Genomic DNA, 12,024 nt, shown 5'->3' on the forward strand with positions numbered 1-12,024 from the left:
CGGGGGCGCCGAGCTGAAGGCCATCGAGCGAAGGTCGGCGATGAGGTTGTTGATGACGTCCCGATCCTAGGGGCGGCTAAGCGGCCGCCAGAGCTGCAAGTATTCACATATTTTAAAAATGGCGTCAGTAGCACGTCGAAGAGGGACTTTCTGAATGACAAGCTTATTGCGAACAGTCCAGAGCGTCCAGCCGAGGACCCCAACACAGAGCCATCTGATATGGCGGTAGCGAGGGGGGAAGCATGGATTTCCGCAAGCAGTTCAGGGAAGTTGGTGTTATACCACTGGCCTCCAACAGTCTCGTGGAAGTAGGACCAGAGGAACTGGGCCGTAGGGCACGAGAAGAAGATGTGGTTAGCATCCTCCACCGTGTCGCACAAGGGGCACATCCCGTTCCCAGGTCCATTACGCTTACGGACCTCCATGCCCGTTGGGAGGCAGTCGTGAATTCATTGCCATATGAAGATCCGGATTTTTAAGGACAGACGGATATCCCAAATCAAACTAAAGGGTTCAGGAGCCGTCGAGGAGGCCATGGCCGCGTAAAGGAATTTGGTGGACACAAGGCCAAGCCCACAACTAGCCAGACTAAACTCAACTGGTCCATCTAAGAGCCCGGATCAGGATATTCAACCAGGCCATAAAGACCGGCCTAATTAGTACATAAACACATGGCCGAAGAGACATCTTGTTCCGCGAGTTCCGTGCAAAAACTTTTCTCCTCATCAATCAAATACTACTACCTCCGTTTCATAATATATAAAGTGTTTTTGACACTGCATTAGTGTAAGAAACACTCTTATATTATGAGACAGAGGGAATAATAAATTACAGTAGGATAATCTCAAAAAAATTACAGTAGGAAAAGAAAAACTTTCCCCGTCGTTTCGCCGCCAATTACAGCCACACTCACCCACCACGAGGTGTACAATCAGAGATTCGTCCCGTGCCTCACCCTCCCACCCCAACGATTTCGTCGAGCACCTCGCGGGCAAAGCAGGCGGACGGCGGACGGACAAATCATGTAGGAGAGCGGCGCGAGCGCGGCGGCCGTAGTCCCTCGGCTGTTGGCGGCCAAGGAGGAGTCCGGGAAAAGCTTCTCCGACATCGCGGCCGAGACAGGGCTCACCAACGTCTACGTCGCGCAGCTGCTGCGCCGCCAGGCGCAGCTCAAGCCCGACATGGCGCCCGCGTTCCGGGCGGCCGTCCCGGCGCTCACCGACGAGCTCGTGGAGCTCATGATGCGGCCGCCTTTCCGGTCCTACCACCCGCACATCGTCCACGAGCCCGCCATATACAGGTGCCTACCTCGTGCCGACCGCCCAGTCTTGTCCCACTCCCAAGGCCCTTGTAGTTTTATCCCCGAATTCCATCTCGAACTCGGTGTAGGGGGCGCGCGATTACTGCCAGCTACTTCAAACACTAACTATAGCGCATGATGTTGTAAAGCAAAGTGGTACCTTAAATGTCAGCGAGAAAATGGAAGAATATTGGCTCTTCTGCTGAATCTGAATGAAGACATGACGAGGGAGGGAAAGTTGCTAAAATTCCGCAATGTTTCACAAACAGCAACCTTCTACCATCCAGCTCTTTGGTATTTGTGTCAACTCTAATCTTCCATTCTTTGTATAAACTCAAATGGGATGTTCTGTACCCAAGTTCTTACTCAAGGGTAGAAGAATAAATTTTACCATAGCCTGTTGATAGTTTTGAGTCTTGATACTGATGCCTCTGTCTTTCCTTGGAATCTCTAGCTTCTGTACTTTGCCTGTTGCACTTGATAATCCACTTTGTTCTCAACAGTCTGGCACAGTTGTACCATGCTGTTTTTGTCCAGAGTAGGTGTATCACTGTTTTTTTATTGCTAATCACATGGGTTTAGCTTCTTTTGTTCCAATTTATCCGGATGGCACATTATTTCCTGGTTGCACATGTTTCATTGATGCTTCCCCTGCGCACAAATGTTTCACTTAATTATTGGAGTGAAGGTACATTTCACTGAAATTCATGCTACAATATTGTAGAATTGCGTTGTTACTAACTTTGTTATATTATAATGTACACAGATTGAATGAAGCTGTTATGCATTTTGGAGAGAGCATCAAGGAGATCATCAATGAGGATTTTGGTGATGGAATGTAAGAAACCGACCTATATAGTATTATGGAGATTGCAAAATTGATCTGTCTGTCTTACTATTACTTTCAATAATCTTTCCATGTCTTATTGCTTTATTTAAATGCTTTCAATTGCAGCATGTCGGCTATAGACTTCTACTGTTCAGTTGACAAGATTCAAGGGGCTGATGGAAAAGATCGTGTGGTGGTCACATTTGATGGGAAGTATCTGCCTTACACCGAGCAGGTCTGTTATTTTTTTTGGAGGTTTCTTTTGTTCTGATAAGCCAATGATGCTTAGTTTGCATTCATGGGTATACTGAAGCAAGTGCCTTCTGTACGGAAAATTTTGGAACATAATGATGTGTTTAGCTGCATTCATGTGTTCCTGCCAGTGATCCATTAGTAAATATGACTACCAGTGGATATTAGTAGATAGTTTTTTTTAAATAGGATATTAGTAGATAGTTATTGAGTGTGGAGGCAGTTAAAAACTAATTATGATAATCGTTTTATGTTTTAAATCATGATTTATCACACTACTTGCTCATTTGAATTTAGCAAGCAGTTCTAAGCATACAATTTATTTTTCCACATATGCAGAGATCTGAACATTTGATGTCAAGATTGAACCGGAATGCATCTTGAGATGGCTGGTGTTACGAAGAGGATGTATGTTCATGGTGTAACACATTGTGTATTGCCTGATTCTACTTTGGACTTGGAAAAAATATGAATAATGGCTTTTCTGGCATGAATGACCGACAAATAAACGAACTGTCTACATGTACGCAGAATAATTTGTTAAAAATGCGGTTTGTATCATCATTCTTTGTTCTACTTAGTGAATTATATTTTTCATGAATTTAGCATGCGGTTTGATGTGCTGAAATAAAAATGTTTTCCCTATGAAATTTATTTGGTGGAATATTCATCGTGTGCCCTTTGACCCCCGACATGAAAATATTAGCTGTGCTTGGACCATGCCGTTGAGATGACAAGTGTTAAGTCATGGCTTTTCGGAATTGGTTTGGGGAGGTAGAAGATGATGTTGGATTGTTGGGAACAAATTTCAGATGAAAGATCGCCATCCATGCTGCTGTTAGAAACAGTCCTGACTGGGAGGTGGAGTTTCTACACCCAGGAGCATGTGTGAACAGTAAGATAAAAAAATCAAAAAAGGTTCAAAAAAATCTGAAATTTATTTGTGGCATACTTCCACAAATGCTTGTTGTGCATGCAAAATTTCATCACAAAATCACATTGGTGAAGGCGTGGTAAAAAAAACAAAATCGATGCTCTGAAAATGTTACTTACAAAAGCATTTTGAAGCTCCAATTTTTTTTTGGCACGACTTCCACCAATGTGATTTCGCGATGAATTTTTGCGTGCACGACAAACATTTATGAAAGTATGTCAAAAAAAATTCAGAGTTTATTGAATTTTTTCTATTTTTTATTTTACTGTTCATCCCAGAAGCATTTGCTCCTGGGTGTAGAAAGGCACTTTCGTTCTGATTGAGGCTTTTTTTTCTTTCAAAGAAGGATTGGGACGTACCTACAGGATTGGCTCTCAAGTGCATCTCCTCCCCGTGGGTGAACAGTAGATTCAAAAAAATTCAGAAAAAACTGAATGTTTTTTGCATGGAAGATGTTCTAGTGCGTGACCTCGTGTCAAATTTCATTATGATTGGACACCTGAGTAGCTCTAAGAAACCCATGAGAAAGTTTATTGTTTTACGCACTGTGCAGACCAATTTTGACTTTTTTGCCACGAGTTCCTCATGTCATAACATGGTGAAATTTCGCCCAAACATCATGCACTTGAACATTTTCAATACAACAAAAACAGATTTTTTTTTAATGAATTTTCTAGTATTTTTTGTGTTTACTGTTCATCAGGAGCAGATGAATATTCAGCATATTAACAAAGCTGCACTTAAGTACCAAAGCTGGATAGAGGTAAGAGAAAGCGAGGCCACTAATATTTACGTCAGATGTGTAGCTTGTCCCTAATATTTTCATCAAGAAGACACGATTGTATTTTCTAATATTAATGTTATGTGCTGCTGACTTCTAACTACTTGGAAAAAGGATGCTTCATTAATCAGAAAATACCCTTTTGCTCTTGGGTGTAGGAGCACCTTATATAGGAAAAATTAGTAATTCCAAAAAGTCAAAAAGTTCTAAATCTTTTGTGGAAACAAACTTGACCTTCTATTGTACTCGTATAAAAACTTTTACCAAGAAAAAATTCCCATCAACTTCAGGGCAAAAACAAACAATTTTTCAAGGACAAAAAGCGTGAATAGTAACCTGTATATAATGTTGGTTTTTTTTGGCCCAAAATACCACGAAAGTCATTCCTTGGCGAAACTTTTTTTTTGACATTTTTTGGAATTACTAAAATAATCCATATCAGGTGCACCTAAGCCTGAGAGCCAAAGGTGCTTGTCCAAACAGAAGGTACTAAAGAATACAGATATTACAAAATCTTAGGACGGGTTTCATTTAGTTGGGGAATTGCCTTCTGCAACGTGTATATGTAGCATCTAGTGGTAAATGTTTTGACTGTGCAACAGTTCTATGGCCGCAGCCACAACCCCTTTCCCTTCCGAAAAGATGTCAAGTGCAGGTTCCTCAATCTTCCTCTGAAGGAGTTTGTCCAATTCACCTCTTAATCTCTGTCAAGTAAAAAGAACATCTCTCGTTAGGGTAAACTGAAAATTTTAGCTGAAAAATAAGCTATTTTATTCACTGAAATGAACTTGATTGCAATATAGCAGTAAAACCAGATATCAGTCATTCCAACTACTATGATAATCACAGCCAAGCTTACTTACTGTTATACGAACTCAGCTTGTATAACAAGGAATCTAGATCAAGCAGCAAGTACAGACACAAAATTACCATTAAAAGAAGCACCGGAACTAAAGTTTCATGTCACCTCTTTGTTGCTGAACGAACACTTGGATTTACTTAGCACTATATTTATAAAAGAGAAAAGGTTCAAGAAGCAAGCTATTGTTGAGAAGTTGGTCATACCTGGATCAACTCTATGATACGCTTTGGTGCAGAGAAATGAAGATACCCCGCAAGCATCTCGATGCCTTCTCCGGTGTTACTTGGACTTAAGGAACCACCAAAAAGTAGAAGAGCATAATCTGATATGTTTGTGGAGTCCCTCACATAAATGCTAGCAGTTTTCACCTTCTCGCTGTAAACCAGATAAGGCAATGGGAATTGCTGCACTCCTGCATTGACTGATGATGGGTGAATGTCCACCTTTCCGACATCTTTGGTGTAGAATGCTGTCCTCTTGCCCCGTCTTTTGCACTGTATGACATTTGGGTAAAGCCCAGCACATAAAACAGCGGAAACCATCTCCAGATCCTTGCCATAATGGTTATATGCCTGAAATTTTAGCACAGAAGTAATCGTAATGGAAACTGAAGCTCTTCAGTTGGAAAGTAGATAAAATGGTGCACTGGAATGAAAAAACATAGATAACTACATAGGTCGTAGAATTACTTATGGAATGCAAGAGAGATCTAGGGTTACAAACCTTCACTCCTCTTGTCTTGCTAACAAATCCAATATCAGAAAGTAGATCAAAAAATTGATTTCGCATGTCATCCATCATCTTCAGGGTCATAGGAGACAGAAAATTTTCCCAACAGAAAGAACGCTCCCTTCCACTGCGTTTTGCTTCCTTCCATGCTTCAAATGCCTTAAGAAGGGCAATGTGATCACTGGCAAAAGAGGTCACAGGAAACTATCAGTGTGCCTTAAACAACTGCAGCGTAAAACTTTTTGCAGGCGATGGTATCATTGGCAAGTGATACTATGCACTCCCTATCCTGGTTCTATCATTCCATATCCTGTGGCTCCTCCTGGGTCAAGCTTTCTAGCATGTAGCAACCAGTAACTAACACTCGCCCTGTTTCACCATATGTCCTAGACTAAGGCCCTTTCCAATACTCACCCCGTTTCACCATATGTCCTGGACTAGGCCCCTTTCCAATATACATGTCCATTGAGGAAATCAAGAGTGTAGTTATTGCATTTTTTGCATCTGTGCCTGTTAGAGTTATATTTATGATGCCCTTTGCCTTTCTGTATTTTGGCCTTTGGCCTCCCACCTGTACTTGTATATATGATGGCTTTGGCCTCCAGATAATACTAAGTTGCATATTCCTAACATAGTATTAGAACTTTAGGGCTTTTTTTAGCACGCGCAACTCGTGCTCTCTTGATCCAATCTCTCACGGCGCCATCCTGCTTCCGGCCGGTTGCTGTCCGACCCCCACGATCTCTTCCGCCGGATCCCGTTGCCCTCATGCGGAAGTCTACTGGAGCGTCGCCGGGCCGCGCGCGTGCTGCTGGAGGAGCTCAGCAGCCAAGGATCCGCCCGTGTGGCTAGCAGCCAAAGATCCGCCCGTGTGCTGCTGGTGCTTTGTTAGGCACGGCACATGGTCTCCGCCCGCGTGGTCAACACCACTGCATGAACCGGCCGCCTGCTGCTCCCGGTTTTTCCTGTCACCAGATCCGCCCCCGGCTGAATTGGTCCGACAGTTACGCGTCCCCTCCGCCGCACGTCAGCCGACTGGCCGCGGCCTCGCGACTTCCATGCCGGTTGCCGCCTCCTCCCGGAGCGCGGCCCGGACTTCTCCACCGCTGCCGCCTCCTCCCAGCCCGCGGCTCCGCGACTTCTCCGCCGGCCACGCCTCCTCCTGGCCCGTGGCCCTGCAAATTCAACGGGGATTTGGCCGCTGGCTTCCCAGGCTGTCGTCGCCGGTCGCCGGCCCCGTCCGCCTGTCGCCGCCGGCCGCCCCTTCGGCCCCGCCCTCTCTGCTTCCTAACAGTACCCCTATTTAATTGCTTTGCAAACTGCTTATTTAAGGTTATCATCTATTAAAATATCCTTAGATTTTGTGATTGCTTGGTTTGTGCACATGGTAGGCTGGGGACAGATATAGTGAAACAGGGGGAATGCTACGTAGGCACCATAAATAAAGCAGCACTTGATGGTACTGAAGAAATAACAGGCAAAACAACATCAAACTAAAACCATAATTTCTGTAATATTGGTTGTCAAAAAACACTTCTACATGCTTCCTCACGAAATATCAATGTGATATAAGCTTATAACAATTACCTGCAGGAGTCACCAGCAAATGATCTTTTGACAGCATCTGCTTCTTCTTTTCTATCTATTGGGAGCACAAATGGATTACGATAAGCAAGAGCAGCAGCGATTGTTAATGCAGGATCCAGGCACTGGAAGACGGATCCAATGAGCAGCATCTTTCCAATGTTTGGATCCAGTGGTAGTGTACATAGATGTCGTCCTGCATAAATCAAAGTTGGGCAAAAGTAAATAAAAACACGTACAGTAAAATTTAAGAAGTGGTACAATTGAAGGGTCGCAGTAAAACTTTGTACCTAAATAAGTGAGCTCCTCCAAGTCATCCAGCGCTCCAATGGTTTTCAGAAGCTCAATTGCATTCTTAACAGAAAGCGGATCTGGGGGTTGCAGTGACTTGGCTAAGAAAGAAGCGACTGCTCCAAGCTGTAAGCTTTTGATAGTAAGGCACAGTTCTTGCAGTGGAGTCCTAAGAATTTCAGGCAGCTGAAACTGAGGCATGGCATCATGAATGACTTTCGGGTACAACCTATAGCAAACACCTGGCTGAACACGGCCTGCACGGCCTCGCCTCTGTGTAAATTAGGAAAGTCATCAACAACAACTGTTATTGGATATTCAGTTTTGCTAGAAAAGTGGGTAACATGGTCCATGGTACGTACCTGATGAGCAGAGGCTTTTGATATCCACGATGGTAGAAGGCATGCTAGCTTATTCAAGGCATCATAACTTGTCTCCTTCGCTTTACCACAATCAATTACATACACAACATCATCTATTGTAATACTGCTTTCTGCAATATTTGTCGCCAGAACAATTTTTCTGCAAATTACATATGTAGTAGATATAAACAGTTAATGGCATTAACCATTAGGATTTAGGACAACTTGCTCAAATGAACTTAGAACTTGTTGCACGAGTACATAACAAAGAACAAATTGCATTAATTGATAAAGAAAATAAAATATCAATTTAACAGCACACAATAATAATAATAAAAAAAAACTACATCAAATGTGAGGGTAAGAGAAAAAATAGCTTAAGTGGCAGCAGATAGTTTAAAAGGAAACTGAGAGGGAAAACGTGGAAGTTGCTATGGCATATGTAAAATCATCACCAAAATTTTGTACTTACAGTAGTTCCTTCCCAGCCATAATTTTACCTACGAGCTTGCTAACACATACTTTTACCATTAAATACACTGCCACCGATAACAAGAAGGCAAGGAAACCGAGCATGTTTCCATTAACTTATAATAGTGGAGGTGTGACACTGAGAAAGTGAGAAGAATAGAAGATATGCAAGTAGGAAGACAGAAGTATGTCTGCAACACACTATCCATATGTAAAAGCAAAATCATATCCATAGCACATAATCCAGATCAAATGTTTCTATATATACACCGTGACTAATTACCTCATATTAGCTGGTGCTCTGTCAAAAATTTCACGCTGATTAACAGTTGGCATAGAGCCATGCAGTGGGAGAACTAGGAACTTATTGGAATTGCCAAGCAGATTATTCCCTTTAATCTTGTCCAAAAGTTTTGAAATTTCGTCCCAACCAGTAAGGAATACAAGGATTGCACCTTCTCCTTCATGACGACAGATATACTCAATCGTACCTTCCACCTAAAAATGCCAACATAAAGTAATAAATATTAGCAGCATAGATAGGTTACGAAATGGTATTAGGATGTCATGAAATGCAGGTTATTTTTCAGAGAGATATCAAGTGCATCAAACAACTAGGCGACATCATAAATCACTTTTGGTTTGTGGTACCAAATTCACATGAAAAAAAATCTGGGAGAAAATTGTCTAGACGTGTTTCCTGATTTACTATAAGTCCATAACTATGTATATATGGTAGGATCAAGTACTCTACCAGGTCTAGGGCGTAGGTGGTAAGGGAAGGATGGAGGGAGACGTGGCGAGGATCGGGCGCGCCGGCGGCAGGGCGCCGTCGCGGCTAGGAGAAGGGCGGCGGCTAGGGCTGTTGGCGGCTAGGGTTCCGGCTCCTCAGGGAGCCGGGCAATAGGAGATAATATTCTTCTTATTGCTTGCCTTCAAAAAGAGTCTTACAACCTATATTTATATCCTAGATAACTTGTAGAAGAATCCACCTAAGATAACTTGCCTAAGATAACTTGCCTAATCTGAAAATAAAAACTAAGATAACTTGCGGGCCTAATCCGGCCGGCCATAACACTTCTCCCCGCCTGCACAAACAGCTCGTCCTCGAGCTATAAGGTGGGGAAGCGCTTGCTTGAACTCTTCGAGGTAATCAACCAGCGTCAAACACCTTCTCGACATCTGGGGCGGCCAAGTCGGCGGCGACGGTGTCCTCCGGAATGTAATTTGCCACCTCCAGGTAGAAGAGTCGCGGGCAGGCATGGCCGGGCTTGTAGGGTTCGTCGCAGTTGAAGCACAACCCTTGGCGGCGACGCTCGAGTATCTCAGCTGGGGTGAGCCGGCGGAACGGGCGCCCCGCGGTCGCGGCGAGGGGTGCCGCAGAAGCCTGCACAGGCCGACCCTGCGCGGAATCCGGTCCGGGTAGCGACCCAGCAGTCTGGGACAGTGATTCCTGCTGGATGGCCACCGCGCGGCGCTCGAATGCGCGGGCGTAATACATGGCCGACTGGAGATCCTGGGGTCCCCGAAGCTCCACGTCCACGCGGATATGGTCCGGTAGACCGCCCACAAATAACTCGGCGCGCTGAGTTGCGGAGACGCCCGGCGCGTGGCACGCCAGGGCCTGGAAGCGGTCGGCGTAGTCTTGCACCGTGGATGTGAAGGGTAAGCGGCCGAGGGCCGCCAGTCGACTCCCGCGGATAGGAGGCCCGAACCGGAGGAGATAGAGTTCCCGGAAGCGCTCCCATGGTGGCATGCCGCCCTCGTCCTGCTCGAGGGCGTAGTACCAGGTCTGCGCTGCGCCTCGAAGATGATAGGACGCGAGCCAGGTGCGATCCGAAACGAGCGTCCGCTGCCCTCGAAAGAACTGCTCGCACTGGTTGAGCCAGTTGAGGGGGTCCTCCGTGCCCTCGTAGGTGGCGAAGTCCAGTTTGGCGAAGCGAGGGGGTGTCGGCCCGCCGTGCCCAGGGGCGGCCGTAGTTGCCGCCGGCGCGTATGCTGGGTCGGGAAGCGCCGGGGCGTAGTTCGCCGAGCTGGAGGGGTGATCAAACCGCAGGGAGGGCGTCGGGTGTTCCGGCGCCATGGAGTAGACCGGCCCCGAAGACGAGCCGGTCGCCCAAGTGGGGATCGACGATGGTGACGATGGAAACTGCACCTGGTGCAGGGGCCGACCCGTAGCCCTAGGTGCGGGTGGTGGTACTGTCGATGGCGGCGGCGCCTGGTGGAGCTGCACCGGCGCCTGCGGCGTGGGGGCCGGCGGTGACGCCGAAAGAAGCTGCTGGGTCTGGCCCTGCTCCGAGGCGCCGGTGCCCAGGTTAGGGTTGGGCGGGGCCGGTGGAGGACCCTGCTCCGAGGCCGCTGGAAGGTAGGGCTCAACGGAGGACGGCGCGGCCGGCGCGGTCCAGGTGGGCCACTGCGGCCCCGTGGTGGCGAGAAGTGGCGGGGCTGCCGGCGCGATCTGCGGCGGCCACTGCGCCCAAGGCGGCCGTGCGGCCGCTGGGGCGAGGAGCGCCGGGTAGCCTCCGGTGAGGGCCCCCGGTGCCGAGTACCACGGAAGCGCCTGCTGACCCGCGGCCATGGCTGGATGGAGTCCGGTGATGGCCCCCGATGCCGAGTACCACGGAAGCGCCTGCTGACCCGCGGCCATGGCTGGATGGAGTGGTGGGGGCGGCCCGTACGGACCTGCTAGGTAGAGGCGGATCCCTTGAACCGCGGTGACGAGGTCGTTGAGGACGCCCGCCATGGCCTCCAGCGTGAACTGTTGCGGCTGCGGGGGAGGTGATGGCGGCGACGAGTGTTGGACGGGGGCCTGTGGCTGCCCTTGGCCCGGCGTGGTGCCGGGTGCCGTTAGGACCGGCGCTGAGAGCGACGCAGTGGTGCCCGCCGAGAGCGAGGCCGTGACGCCCGGCGCAGAGGCGGCGGTGGTGGAGGAGTTGGCGGGCAGCGGTGGTGGTGGCGGTGGAATTGGCGGAGACATGGTCGAAACCCGGTTACCTGATACCAAATTGGTAGGATCAAGTACTCTACCAGGTCTAGGGCGTAGGTGGTAAGGGAAGGATGGAGGGAGACGTGGCGAGGATCAGGCGCGCCGGCGGCAGGGCGCCGTCGCGGCTAGGAGAAGGGCGGCGGCTAGGGCTGTTGGCGGCTAGGGTTCCGGCTCCTCAGGGAGCCGGGCAATAGGAGATAATATTCTTCTTATTGCTTGCCTTCAAAGAGAGTCTTACAACCTATATTTATATCCTAGATAACTTGTAGAAGAATCCACCTAAGATAACTTGCCTAATCTGAAAATAAAAACTAAGATAACTTGCGGGCCTAAGCCGGCCGGCCATAACAATATAATATTAAGTTCGCATTCAATCTATGTTGATAGTTACAAAAGGAACAAGTAAATGTTACAATGGATAACAAGCTTCTTGTTTTGGTCTCTTCTAATTTATTTTGAGTGAAGTTAAAGTTACAAAAAGGATGAAAGGACGCAAGGCGATGGGCCCTGATTGTATCCCCATTGAGGTGTGGAAAGGCCTCGGTGACATAGCGATAGTATGGCTAACCAAGCTTTTCAACCTCATTTTTCGGGCAAACAAGATGCCAGGAGAATGGAGACGGAGTATATTAGTACCAATCTT

General features: G+C 47.2%; 1 protein-coding gene and 1 pseudogene across 2 annotated transcripts in view; one reads left to right on the forward strand and one right to left on the reverse strand.

Annotated features, from left to right (window-relative positions):
• Positions 1 to 1,007: 1,007 nt before the first annotated feature.
• Positions 1,008 to 2,986, forward strand: LOC119268619 (annotated as a pseudogene).
• Positions 2,987 to 4,197: 1,211 nt separating this feature from the next.
• Positions 4,198 to 12,024, reverse strand: part of LOC119268627 (DExH-box ATP-dependent RNA helicase DExH1-like) — a 16,441-nt gene continuing 8,614 nt past the window's right edge. For both annotated transcript variants that reach the window (XM_037550298.1, XM_037550305.1), the window contains exons 10-16: positions 8,679 to 8,893; positions 7,925 to 8,084; positions 7,562 to 7,835; positions 7,275 to 7,467; positions 5,682 to 5,868; positions 5,162 to 5,530; positions 4,198 to 4,800 (exon numbers count right to left, since the gene is read on the reverse strand). In XM_037550298.1, the coding sequence (XP_037406195.1) occupies positions 4,669 to 4,800; positions 5,162 to 5,530; positions 5,682 to 5,868; positions 7,275 to 7,467; positions 7,562 to 7,835; positions 7,925 to 8,084; positions 8,679 to 8,893 (1,530 nt within the window). In that variant the 3' untranslated portion in view covers positions 4,198 to 4,668. The remainder of the gene's footprint in view (positions 4,801 to 5,161; positions 5,531 to 5,681; positions 5,869 to 7,274; positions 7,468 to 7,561; positions 7,836 to 7,924; positions 8,085 to 8,678; positions 8,894 to 12,024) is intronic.

The sequence above is a fragment of the Triticum dicoccoides genome, chromosome 1A, assembly GCF_002162155.2.
Source record: "Triticum dicoccoides isolate Atlit2015 ecotype Zavitan chromosome 1A, WEW_v2.0, whole genome shotgun sequence".
Lineage (NCBI taxonomy): Eukaryota > Viridiplantae > Streptophyta > Magnoliopsida > Poales > Poaceae > Triticum > Triticum dicoccoides.